General features: G+C 34.3%; 1 protein-coding gene across 11 annotated transcripts in view; it reads right to left on the bottom strand.

The window, feature by feature from the left end:
• scml2 (Scm polycomb group protein like 2) overlaps positions 1-13,959 on the bottom strand; it is a 52,072-nt gene that overhangs the window by 17,731 nt on the left and 20,382 nt on the right. For all 11 annotated transcript variants that reach the window (XR_015502732.1, XR_015502731.1, XM_087273899.1 and 8 more), the window contains one exon: positions 1,978-2,279. Coding sequence is in view for 9 of the 11 variants with exons in the window: in XM_087273899.1 (XP_087130025.1) it covers positions 1,978-2,279 (302 nt within the window). In the remaining 2 variants the exon portion in view is untranslated. The remainder of the gene's footprint in view (positions 1-1,977; positions 2,280-13,959) is intronic.

Below are 13,959 nucleotides of genomic sequence, written 5' to 3' on the forward strand. Positions count from 1 at the left end.
TGTAATATTTGTAAATGTTTTCAATTATTATATTTATAATTATATTTTCATTTTAGGTTTTAATATGGAACAGAATACTGTATTAATAGAAGATAATTCATTTGTTTTACACTAACTATTGGATATACACAAAACACAGCTTTGTTTGGTTTATTTTTAAAATGTACACTACCTGTCAAAAGTTTGTATGTGTTACGTTTAACATATATTATAAAGAATTTCAGCAAAACTGTTGCAAACAATTTATATAGGCTGAATTTAAACAAACTAATTCAATTTGGTAATGTTCAACTTTATTTGTTTGTATAAATTCAGCCCAAATAAATTGTTTACAACACCTTTAAAAAATGTAGTAAATTTATTGAATCATTTTTTTTGTGTGTATTTTATAACATAAGAACATATTTTGAGAAAGAGCTTATCAATCTGAATTATCCATCTTATTCATCTGAAACAAAAAACGGCATTAAACGGACATTGACTTTGTTTTCTTAATGAACTTATCGATTTACCTATTAGTTATTTTCGTTTCGTTAAAACAAATTTTTTTTAATAAAAATTCATATATTCATACATAATTTAATCATAAGTATTTTGCACAGCAATTTTTTTAAACAATAAAATACTTATTTGCACAGTTTTTTCATGTGTGTTTTATTCATATTAACCTTTACTTTATATTTTTTCCTCTTTGTAATGCAACTAAAACCATGGTATGTTATAATAACTTGGGTTTCTTTATTGAAAACCTTAATAAAAAGATTCATACACATAAAAAAAACACTAATACCTTTATTACTTAAGCAACCGACAGTTTTTTAAATCTGAAAATAATAACTTTCACTGAAATTTTGTACCACTGGTTTAAAGTTCAAATAAATATGAAAACAATTTAGTCATATTTATTTGTAGTTATACAGTACCGGTCAAAAGATTGGGGTCATTAGGACTTTTACATGCTTAAAAATAAGCTCATCCTGCTTACCAAGGCTGCATTTATTTGATCAAAAATACAGTACAAATTGTAAAATTGTGAAATGTTATTGCTCTATGAAATAACTGTTCAAAATTAGTTTGTCATTTAATTTAATCATTTATTTCAGTCATTTTAAAGATGAATTTTAAGTGTCATTACACAGAAAATCTAATTATAATTTTTTTGTCAATATTATTATTATTATTAATGGTAATAGTAATAAAATCAATAATCACTGGAGTAGTAATTTAATTTAAAACTACACACAATAAGAAAGCAGTTATTTAAAATTTTAATAAATATGTAACAATTTTTTTTACATTTAATAAACGCCTCCTTGATAAACAAAGTAATTTTCTTTATAAAAACATGAAAAAAACTGACCCTAAACTTTTGACGGGCAGTGTAAGTTAATTGTTTTTAGTAGTCAACATTATAAAAAAGTAGTAAACTTTATTAAAATTTAATAAGAAGACTATGGATTCAGTCATTTAAAATTTAGAATGATTTATTTTAGTATTCATTCTGTTAACAAAACGAATTGTTCTACTGTTGAAAATGTTAGCAATAAAATGTAAATAATTGAACAACAAAATACAGTTCTGGGAAAAATGAGAAGACCGCTTCAACGTTATTAACAGTTCACCGGATTTGCCATTCATTATTGAAGCTTTATTGACCATTTTGAGAGATGTAAACAAAAACATTGGTCCCAACGTATTTTTAGTTCAACATTGTTTAATTTCTATAGCTTCCGAGAATCCAAAAATAGCCAAATATTGATAAATGATGTTATGAAAGCTGTTTTAACACTAAGTTATGATTGAATTGCCTCTTGTTACAGTTATGAAACAGTTTGGTAACAAGCAGGAAATGTTCATGTGCCAATTACATGACCACATTGAAATGGTCTATATTTCATTTTATTTAATAATAACAAATTAGCAAACCTTTTATCTGACCCGTCCAGCTACACACACACACAAAAAAACCAGTAGTACCTTGCTGCCTGGTTTGGGTCCTCTCTTCTTGTATGGTTTGGGTGTGAGTGGTGAGCTGATGGGACTCTTGTGTGCGCTGGTGGGCTGTGATTGGCCGTTCTGTGATGGACTGTTTCCAGCCGCTGCGGCTTCAGCTGCTGCTTTCAGCATGGCGATGGTTTGGCTCTTTGGTCTCCTTCCTCGTACCCCCTTGCGCACTGGCAGAGGCGGCAGGGGGTGCGGCAGGCGGTAAGGGGACTGCATGGGGCGCCAAGATGGACTCGGTCGACTCACTGATGGCAGAAGAGTCTTCGGGATAGTGACTAAAGAGAAAGCGAAACAAAAAAAGTGTTATAAAATTACACAGTAATACCATTTAAATAATATAATAATAACAATGGGTGGCCCAGTGGTTAGCACTGTTGCCTCACAGCAAAAATGTCGCTAATTCGAGCCCTAGCTGGGTCAGCTGGAATTTCTGTGTTTGTTTGCATGCTCTTCCTGTGTTTGCATGGGATTTCTTCAGGTGCTTTGGTTTCCAAAGACATGCGCTATAGGTGAAGTGAATAAGCTTAATTGGCCGTAGTGTATGTGTGTGAATGTGAGAGTGTATTGATGTTTCCCAGTACTGGGTTGCAGCTGGAAGGGCATCTGCTGTGTAAAACATATGCTGGATAAGTTGGCGGTTCATTCCGCTGTGGTGACCCCTGATAAATAAAGGGAGCCAAAGGAAAATGAATGAATGAATAACAACAAGCACAATCGCCTCACTGTAAGAAGGTTGCTGTTTCGAGCCCCAGCTGGGTCAGTTGGCATTTCTGTGTGGAGTTTGCATGTTCTCCATGTGTTCGTGTTAGTTTCCCCCACAAGTCCAAAGACATATGGTGTAGGTCAGGGGTGTCAAACTCAATCCCTGGAGGGCCGAAGCCCTGCACAGTTTAGTTCCAACCCTGCTCCAACACACTTACCTGTAGGTTTCAAACAAGCCTGAAGGACTCAATTAGTTTGATCAGGTGTGTTTAATTAGGGTTGGAACAGAAACTGTGCAGAGCTGCGGCCCTTTTGGAACTGAGTTTGACACCTGTGGTGTAGGTGAATCAGGTAGGCTAAATTGTCCGTAGTGTATATATGTGATTGAGTGAGTGTGTATGAGTGATGTTTTCCCAGTGATGGGTTGCAGCTGGAAGGGCATCTGCTAAGTAAAACATAATCTGGATAAGTTAGGGGTTCATTCCGCTGTGGCGAACCCAGGTTAATAAAGGGACTGAGCCGAAAAGAAAATTAATGAATGACTCTCTATTTAATTGCAAAAAATTATAATTGTTATATGTCCTGTGGTGTGCAGAGCGCATAGATAAATTATTAATTTTTTAATAAAATTATAATGAGAAACACTTAAAATACATAAAAATAAATTGAAAGAAATGGAACAGAATTTGGTCCAAAAAAATAAAGCAGAATCTAGGGAAAAAATGTGGCTCTGTTACATAGCGGGTCAAAACAGTGGGGCCAAACAGAATCTGCTGACATTTTTTACTATTCCTAAAGAGAATGTTGTAAAAAAAAAAAAGATTTATGCGGAATTATTTTCACAACTATAAACGTAATAACTGAAGAAAAAAATAATAGTTTTTTAACTTTTATTTATTTTATTTAATCCATCTAGATGCACTAATTTGTTGAACAAAGCAAGTCTCTCATGTAATATGTCTACTAAAAGACAGAAAATATTACTTTACAAACTGTATTGTAAATAGATCAATTGAACACTTTCATATTAGTCAATAATATTCATGAAATTATTTAAAACACTGAATAAATATAAATCTAGGCACATTTACACAGATAAATAAATAGACTCAATGATGGTCTAAAAATCTGTAAAAATCTGCAGATTCCGTTTGGGCCTGGCTATGGGCAATATCCACAAGTTAAATGAGATGATTAATGTTGATATTCAACAGGAACTGATTAAATCTCACTGCAATAAGTTCACCCACATAAAGCACCATCCCGTTGGCATCATCATGGAATATGCATCGAATGCATGTCAATAAGGCAAGCCCAACTCCCAACACACAGGGACTCATATTTTATTCATAAAATTTTCTAAATACTAAATACATTTTTTTTAATCATTTTATTTTGTATTGGAATTTAAAAAATTAATGCAAAATAAATGAAACACTTTATGCAGCGAGGATCAAATGAGTTCTCATTCTGCCTGGATTAAGAAAATCAAACCAAATTAAGCACCAAAAACAGATTTTTCTCTAGATCTGATCTTTTAAACACTCCTCGTACTGCTGAATTCACTTTTCTCAGAGGCCGTTAAGCTTATCAGAAGCGTCACATTACAGACCTGAAAGCGGCTATTTAAAAACGGGGAGCGCAAAAATTGAGTTGTCTCAGGCTCTCTTCAGGAGCGTTTCAGCCGGCCTATTGTGCCCCCACAGGAGGCATGCGCTTTTCAGCAGCCCATTGTTTTGTGGGCCTCCCCCCACCGGCGCTCCGGTCAAAAGACTCTTTTCGGAGGCCAACAGGTAATCCTCATTAGAGAGAAGCAACAACCCCCTTCTCCACCTCTGTGAGCCGAGTCAAGCTGTGGGACAAATGTGACGGGTGTGCGAGCAGTTCACGGCTCACGTTTATTTCAAAGCCAATTTTATCTTGCACCGAGCAACAAACAATTGCCTATGAATATTTCTGAGCAGGCAACTTAATGCATTATTCATTTTGTTGCTGCTTCAAAATGCAGCCCCTACTTTATAGTCTCATTTAAAGAAAAAGAGCATCTTATGTTTTTATTAGAAGTGCAATGTCATTAAAGCGCTTTGTCTTTTCTTTAAATGATTTCAGGGTAATGCGCGAGTTTTTCAAATGAAGGAAAGTGTAATATACTGAAAAACTGGATTAGTCAAGCAGATGTACATGAATCACAGACAATAGGCAGTGCAGTCAGTTAGAAGTTCATTAGAAATTCATCAAATGCATCCATGCGAGTTTGCTAATAAAAAATTCATCTCCATGCACACATCCTGTCTCGCAAAACCAAATGTTCCTAATGTTCAACTTTCCTCAAAAAGGTAAAAAAAAATTAATAAAAAATTCCACAATAAATGGAATATCAAATATCTGCAGCTATCATCAACAAACCCATCAGCGAAGGTGTAAAATGCTGCAGCAAAAGCCAACGCATATTCAATATCCAAAAACACAGTAGCTCGATACTACCGCTCCCTGTTCATGGCCATAGAATACAATAATGCATTAAACATATTATTTGTTGGTTTTTTTACACTTTATGAAATGATACCATTTGTTTGTTTGTTTAAACTTTATAAAATATTATTTGTTTGTTTACACTTTATACAATTGTGTTATTTGTTTGTTTACACTTTATGCAATTGTGTTATTTGTTTGTTTACACTTTGATATATTATTTGTTTGTTTACACTTTATAAAATATTATTTTTATTTGATTACACTCATATATTATTTGTTTGTTTGTTTACACTTTATAAAATATTATTATTTGTTTGTTTACGTTTTATGAATTATTATTTCTTTTTTACACTTTATGAAATACTATCTTTTTTTGTTTAAACTTTATAAAATAATATTGTTTGTTTGTTAACACTTTATAAAACTTTGTTTGTTCATTTATACTATAAAATATTATTTGTTTGTTTACATTTCCATTCATTCATTTTCTTTTTGGCTTAGTCCCTTTATTAATCTGGGGTCACCGCAGCGGAATGAACCGCCAACTTATTTAGCATATATTTTATGCAGCAAATTTGTTTACACTTTTTAAAATACTATAGTTTGTTTGTTTACACTATAAAATATAATTTGTTTGTTGGTTTACACTAAAGTATTGTTATTTGTTTGTTTACACTCTATAAAATATTATTATTTGTTTGTTTGTTTACACTTTATCGCCCCCACACAATCCCCACATTCTAGGCCCACATTTGCATACACTGAAAAAAAGGAGATATCAAAAAACCCAAAATCCCCAATAAAATCATAAAATCATAAAGCATTTAATCATCCACCCAAATAATTCCTATTTAAAAGTCTAATTAACGTAGGTAAAAACATTTCTTAAAGCGATTGTATCTGCACACAGGCAACCTGTATCGTCCACCAGAAGGCATAACTCTTATAACAAAATAAACCAATATCCGCTAATATTTTAATAGCTTCATCCCAAAGAGGTTGCTCATAGAGAGATTGTAAGGATCGGTATTCCCTTTTCCCTATGATTCTCATGGCTGTCTTCATCAGCCCTTCAAGCTGTGTGGTATGGAAACATTACACTTCAATCTAAAGCGTGTTTTGCTTTCATTCACAGCTTTGTAAAATAAAAACAGAACTTTTTGCCTTCTTAGGTTTAACATTCTTGTTAGTGCTGCCCTTCCCAGGGATCTGAAATATATACAAGGTTGTTTGGTCCTGTTTGATTTTAGTTTTGATTGGAAGGATCATTTCCATTTACACCTGACATTTGAATCTCTTTTACCCTTAATCTCTTTATTTATACAGATCTTTTGCTCTATTATCGCAAAATAAGATTGCACTGTTTACACCTGTATTTAGCATTGTCCACTTGTGATCCGATCAACAATAATGAATCTTAATGCCATGGCCCAAAATGCTAATATTTTAAGTCTGTGGATAAAAATGTGAATCAACAGATAATTTTTTTTGACAAAAGAAATGACTCTAGCATTTATTGCAAGCTTTCAGCCAGTCACCTATATCAATTTGTAAGCTAAAATAGAAAACTTAATCATAATTATTCACAATATACACTTGTTTTTCAAATCATCAAATAAAATAAATACGTTTTTTGGCATTTACTGAATGCTGTTGGCTTGTAGGATACCACGCCATAAAATAATGCAATTATTAAATATTTAAAGCAACTGACTCACTTTCCTGCAGCACCACAAAGTCTTCAAAGTTAATGACTGTTGAGTAAATGCTTTTTATATGATGTCTTCAAAGTTGATGACTGTTGAATGAATCTTTTTATATGATTTAAAAAGAACTTCTTAATCCTGTTACACTGAATTTCCTCTAACAAACTGCAGGACAAAAATCCTGCGTCCTTTCAATAAAGGCATAGTTCACCTAAGAATGAAAAAACTGTCATCATTTATTCTTCTACTGCTTGTTCTAAACCTGTTTGAGTTTCTTTCCTCTGTTCAACATAGAGGAAGATATTTTAATGAATGTTGAATGCCAAAGAATGCCATTGACCTCCGTAGTAATTCTTTTGTATATTCTATGTCAATGGCTGCTTTTTCCAACATTCTTCACAATATCTTGCTTTGTGTCCAACAGAAGAAAGAAAACAAGAAAAGTTTAGAACCACATGAGTGGGATTTTAATTTTTGGGTCAACAATCCCCATCCTTAGGACTTAATAACACTATAATTATAACACAGACAATGCTTATTAAAACATACCAAGAAACCTCTCACACACACACACACTATATAACTGTACACACAACTATATACACAGTTGAAGTCAAAATTATTACCCCTTTTGGGAATCTGTTATTCTTTTTCAATCATTTGCCAAATTATGTTTAATAGAGCAATGCATTTTTCAGGGTATTACCTATAATACATTTTTCTTACGAAAAAATTCGTACTTGTTTTATTTCAGCTAGAATAAAAATTTAGAACTTTTGAAACTTATTTTAAGGTCAATATTATTGGCCCCTTTAAAAAGCTATTAGAACATTATTTTACCTGCATTTAATATGCTCTGCGTACAAAAATCTTTGTCAGTTTAATTTGATGTGGACACCAAATTTCAACGTTTTGTCTTTGACCAAACTGTGCTAATACAGTGGTGATCTCTGCGATCAGAGAAGTGTCTCATATTTCAGTGCGGCTGACGGACGGTCAGCAGAAGTCAGCTTTGCTAAGTACATCTGGGAGTTTTCACAGAGCCTCCGTGCAGCTGCTCTCCTGGGCCTCGAGAGGGGAACCAGAAGAGAAATGAAGCCTGAGAAGCAGAGCTTTAATGAGGAGACCAGAGAAAGCGTGCGGCGAATGGACAAGTGTTTTCTTTTATTTGAGTTTCAGGCCGATTCTCATTCAAATATCTTATGAATATAAGCAAACACGCGAGGAATCGAGCTTGTTAAAATGATAGGTCACCCAAACGTTTACTCTCCCTCTAGTGTTTACAAATCTTTGTGGGTGTCTTTCAGAGCTGGGCGAATTGGCCTAAAATCTAAATTTTGATTAATTTAATATTTTAACTCGATTACGATTAATGAACGATAATTTTATTTTTTATAATTTTTTTGCCTTTTGCCTTCGTAGTTCACTGACAAGTTTTGTACAGTAAATATCCTCACATATTACAAGTCAGAGATTTTTGAATGAAAAGTGCATTAAAAATAATTGAACAAACACAAACTACTATCTATGAGTATTTATTGAACATCAATGTTAAACAACTGACATTAAAACACACATTGCCTAAAACCGTAGCCACGCATTGGTATACTTCTGCATGCTGTTTGTGTTGCTTTGTAAAAACACTTCTAAAAAGCTGGCTGGCAGTGGGTTTTTTTGTTCCTCTATGTCGAGTTTCTTGTTTTGTTTACCTTGCTACCTTAATGTACAAGAAACTGAAACGTGCTCATTCAGAGGCAGGAACAGGCGGACGTGCAACAACTTTAATCATAAGGTGTGGTGAACACAAAACAGCTCCTCCACAGGACTTGCTCCTTGCCAAACACTCGCTCCAACTTGCTCTCTGCTGTCCCGCGGCTTTCCGCCTATATACATGTCAACGCTACCAAACACAGAGTTTGCCCTACACGTTTTCGCAAAGTGTAGTTACATTTTTGCGAGGTGCATGGGTATGCAAACGCGCAAAGACTGCGCTGGACAATATGCGTGCTCTCGATATCCGCTTGTTAAGTCGTCATGTATCGGTGACGAATGAAATACTGTTTCCGGGTCCGAGCTGCTAATCATTTGAATTGAGAAAATATTTGTTGTTTTATATAAAATCATGGTGTACAAAAAAGTCTCTGGATCACATCTGCTGCATCACAGGAACCAATATTTTAACAATTTATAAAAAAAAATATCACTTGTCTGCCATCGGATATAAGGCACGTATATATATATATATATATATATATATATATATATATATATATATATATATATATATATATATATATATATATATATATATATATTGTGATCATGACATTCGAAATCATTACATTGCTTTGTAAACGTTTATTATTACCACTTGATGATTCTCCCCATACATTTAGATATAGCACTTTTATATGATATAGCACATTCTTTCCAAACACAATATTTTTTAAAGAAAGCTGAAAACCTGTAACCATGACTTCCACAGTAGGAAAAACGAAGACAATGGAAGTCAATGGTTACAGGTTTCCAGCTTTCTTCAAAATATCTTCTTTTGTGTTTAACAGATGAAAGAAACTCATATACAACTGAAGTCAAAATCATTTGCCCTCCTTTGATCTCTTTCTTTTTTAAATATTTCTTAAATGATCTTTTACAGAGCAAGGATTTTTTTTCTTCTGGAGAAAGTCTTACTAGTTTCATTTTGGCTAGAATAAAAGCAGTTGTTTTGTACAATTTTTAAAAATCATTTTAAGGTATTATTAGACTTCTTAAGTCATATATTTTTTCAATTGTCTACAGAACAAACCACTGCACTCTAAATGATGGGCTATTTCAGCCCAATATTAGGTGTTACAGGAACTGACCCATCTCCTGGGTTCATTTTTTTTTTTATTCAATTAATAGAACATAATTTAACCCAATGTTCAGGTAAGTCCATATTTTACCCAATTTGAGCTTAAAGAGTCCATATTATGGGTTTTTGAAAATTCCCCTCCATGTAGTGTGTAACACAGCTCTAAGTGAAGTGGAGTATCCAGCTAAGGCTTAAATCTGTTAGTGTACAGTGTTAAAAACGGTTGATTCATCTAAAAAAGAGTCGACTCGTAGTGCTTCAAACGAGTCGCCTTGATACCGATTCATTAGGTGTTTCGCCATGACGTACGAACGAAACCAAGTTATTCACGTGCACGCGCAAACCTGGGAGATTTCAAACCTGAGGCCCCGCCCTCTGACGCAGTAACCCAGACACACACACACCCACAAACACACACACACAAACATGCCGGTCGATTGAAGTCACACTGCAGATGGATATATTGAGTCTCTACCCAAAGATGAAACCTCAGCATTATAGCCAAGCAGTTGGAAACTACTGGAAACTTCTGGAAACTACATGCTACAAAGAATACTTCATCAGCGTTTGTTAAAGGAAGGATCAGTAAAGAGTAACTTACTGATAGACGTCAGGATGGGTTTCTTCCTCCATTTCTCAAGTGTAAGTATGTGCGATTAAAGTTGCCTCGTTGACTCCAGCTTGCAAATGTATTTAGTTGTGATTTGTTACTTGTAACCGCGTGTACTGTATCAGGTTAACTGGCTATATTCTCTTATCGCGTGCAAAGTCACGTTAAAAACGCGACGCGTGCTGCTTTGTTAACGGAGCTCCGTGGACGGGGAGTAGTGTGTGTGTCTGTGTGTGCGTGTGTGCGCGCTGTCGTCCGGAGATGTGTGTGTGTGTGTTTGTGTGTGTGTGTGTGTGTGTGTGTGTGTGTGTGTGTGTGTGTGTGTGTGTGTGTGTGTGTGTGTGTGTGTGTGCGCGCGGAGCAGGGTTAAGTGCGTATGTGTGTGTGTGTGTGTGTGTGTGTGTGAGTGTGTGCAATATGTGTGTGTGTGTCTGTGAAAAGAGCAGAGTGAGAAGCTAGGAGATCTCCTAACTGTTTTTGGAGTTTTTGCTCAATAAAATAGTTAGTCGTCTGAATTTTCAAGTCCATAGTCTGTATTTACATTGACCCACTGGCAGCTAAAATCCACGCCTACACTATCGAGCGTGTATGAATTGTGATTACTTTTATATTGCTGAGTAGCTGTTTGGCATTTCATTCTCTGACTGAAGGCAGTCGACCAATCGCAACAGACTGTCATTGGTCCAATCAGCGCAGATTAGCTTCGCGCTAAGAAGGGGTTTGGGAACAAATGAATCCCTGAACGATTCATACAGGAGTCGCTGGGATAATTAGGTAAAAATAAATGCAGATTATAAGACCATGAAAGTGTTTTTTGACCTTGCATGCATATTAAACTGTTGTTGGAGACCCTTACAACCAAGATATGACCCTATTTCATGTATAATATGGGCTCTTTAAATAACCCAGCATTTTTTAGTGTGTTTTACAATGATTTGCCCAATTACCCTAACTTGCCCAATTAACCTAGTTAAGTCTTAAAATTGTACTTTAAGCTGAATACTAGTATTTTGAAAAATATCTAGTAAAATATGTACTGCCATCACAGCAAAGTGAAAAGAAATCATTTATTAGAACTGTTATATTTAGAAATCTGTTGACAAAATCTTCTCTCCGTTAAACAGAAATTGGGAAAAATATCTATAATAATTCAGGCTAATAAATAAAACTGTAGGTTTGAAACAAGCAAAGGGTCAATAAATGATGACAGAATTTTCTGTTTTTGTGAACTACCCCTTTAAGCACAATACGACAAACGTAAACCCTTTCTCAGTCAAGAACAATGTAAAGGAGAGCTTCAACCATCCTATCTCTGAATTAATTTATAAATGAAGCGCAATTTAAAGCAGTCCCTTAATCAAAAGGTGACCCAGTGACCTCCAGGTTGACTTTCAGTTCAACGACACACACACTTCAACCCTGCGTCTGGTCGCGAGAGAGGTTACAGCCGATATGGACAAAGGTGTCCGTGCAAAACCAGGCTAATTACTCCATCTCTTCCACAATATTTACATTTGGCCCCACAGCAGACCTGAACGCTAGGGTAATCTGTCTACGGCTGACTGCGGCTTCAGCTCAGCAGGAACTAGAACCACATGTTGTGGGGGAGCAACGCCGAAAAGAGTAAATGTGTGAGTGAATGCTTATGCCTGGGAGTGTGTGTGTGTGTGTGTGTGTGTGTGTGTGGTAAAAAGGGATATAGGGTTCCCTCTGAGCCCCAGGCAATTTAATCAAACAATGCAATCTGTTAAAGAGCTGAAGTCAAAACAGCTTCATTCGTGCAGCTTCTGGACACATAAAAAAGTTAGGAATTATACTCCAGACTGAAAACTGACTATGGTTTATCAATTATTAAATAATAATGGCTATAATTTGTGTAATAATTTCACGCTAAATTAAAATCATCTGTAAATTTAGCACAAACCACAAACTGACAGACACTATTTAGTAAAATCAATACAGTACATCAGCATATTCAAATATGATCTCTTATAAGGATTATTTTTGTGGCAAGCCATATTAAAGTTAATAGGGTATATGCACAGCTAGTGTTTCTTCCCATACCAATAAACTTCCGCTGAACGGTTAATGTGACTTTTTTTCAATTATATACGATTCTTTTACAGCATCGATGTTGTAACGTAATTAAAATATAATCAGTTAAACAGACTTCAGCATTCATTTAGTTGTTCAAGCTTAAAACGAGATAAAAAGCCATGTACATGCTCACGCCCATAATCAGCAGGCTATTGATAAAACTCCAATGAAAATACTGGAGTAAAATAAATGTTCATCTTTTAAAGACATGGCGCAGATTTAATGTAGTGCTTCTTGTACATTCTGAAATCCGCTTTATATCGTATATCAATCAGGCAGTGCATATCAATGATTTTTAAAGAAAATAGACCTTAAACTTTTTAACCTTAAAGATTTTGTAACAACATACAGTTCACCGGAAGCCTTCTGCATACTTCTGCATATCCTCTGTTCTATCAATTTTTATGTTATTGGCACTTTTAAAACAATTAATATGTAGTTCATTTCTGTACTACACTAAAAAAGTGTTGCTTGCAGAACTGTTGCAAACAATTTATTTTTAATTTAAACAAACAAATTAAGTTTAATAATGTTCAACTTAATTTGTTTGTTTAAATTCAGCCCAAATAAATTATTTACAACCCCTTGACGTAAAAAAAATTGAGTAATTCCAAGGAATCATCTTTGAATATTTTTTATATAATAGGATTGCAAATAATCGAAATCGAATGGCAATTTGAAACGTTGCAATTAGTTAAGCCTGCGTTACGAAATAAATATGTATTACTTAATTTACCCCTCCCAGAGCAAATGCGTGACTGCCGTTTGTGTGTGACAGTCTTACTAGCCAGTTGAGTAAGCAAACTTTCATTCTGCCCAATCAAAATGGAGCAAAAACGAACTATGCAGAACTACTACGCCCACAATAAAAAAAAATAAAACAGAAAAGCGTGAACAAGTGGGATAATGGTGTCTGCTGCTTCAGAATCATTAACAGAAAGAGCATTGATAATGTGGGAATATTTTGGTTTTAAACTTACAGACACCGATTAAAAACATGTCATTTTTAAGAGCTGTCGCAGAATTGTTGCCACTGCTAACAGATTATTAAGCTGAAGCTTGACTACAAAATTAAATCTCAGATTAAATCACAATCGCAATATCTGTCCAAAAAAAATTAAATAAATAAAATTAAAAATGCAATTAGATATTTTGCTTACATCGCACAGCCCTACTATATAATAATAATAATAATAAACATCTTTTCAGTTGGTAATTAATATTCCCTGATTTCCTTAGTGACTATCTCTTCCTTTGTTATGGAATAGTTTTTCCTGTTTTTCCTATTTATTTTATATGTTGATTTGTTGTTTGTTCATTATTCAGACATGCATATATTCCAGTTGTTGCTGTTAATTATTTAGTCAAATTTAAGTCAGGAAGTTGCTATTAAAAAAAGAAGCTGCTAGTAGCTAATGAGTATAAGCATGCAACAAATTAATAACAAACTACCTGTAAATAAACATTATCATATTAAGTAGCTACTAGAATCTAATGAATAGTAACAATAT

The sequence above is a fragment of the Danio rerio genome, chromosome 11, assembly GCF_052040795.2.
Source record: "Danio rerio strain M-AB ecotype USA chromosome 11, GRCz13ab, whole genome shotgun sequence".
NCBI lineage: Eukaryota > Metazoa > Chordata > Actinopteri > Cypriniformes > Danionidae > Danio > Danio rerio.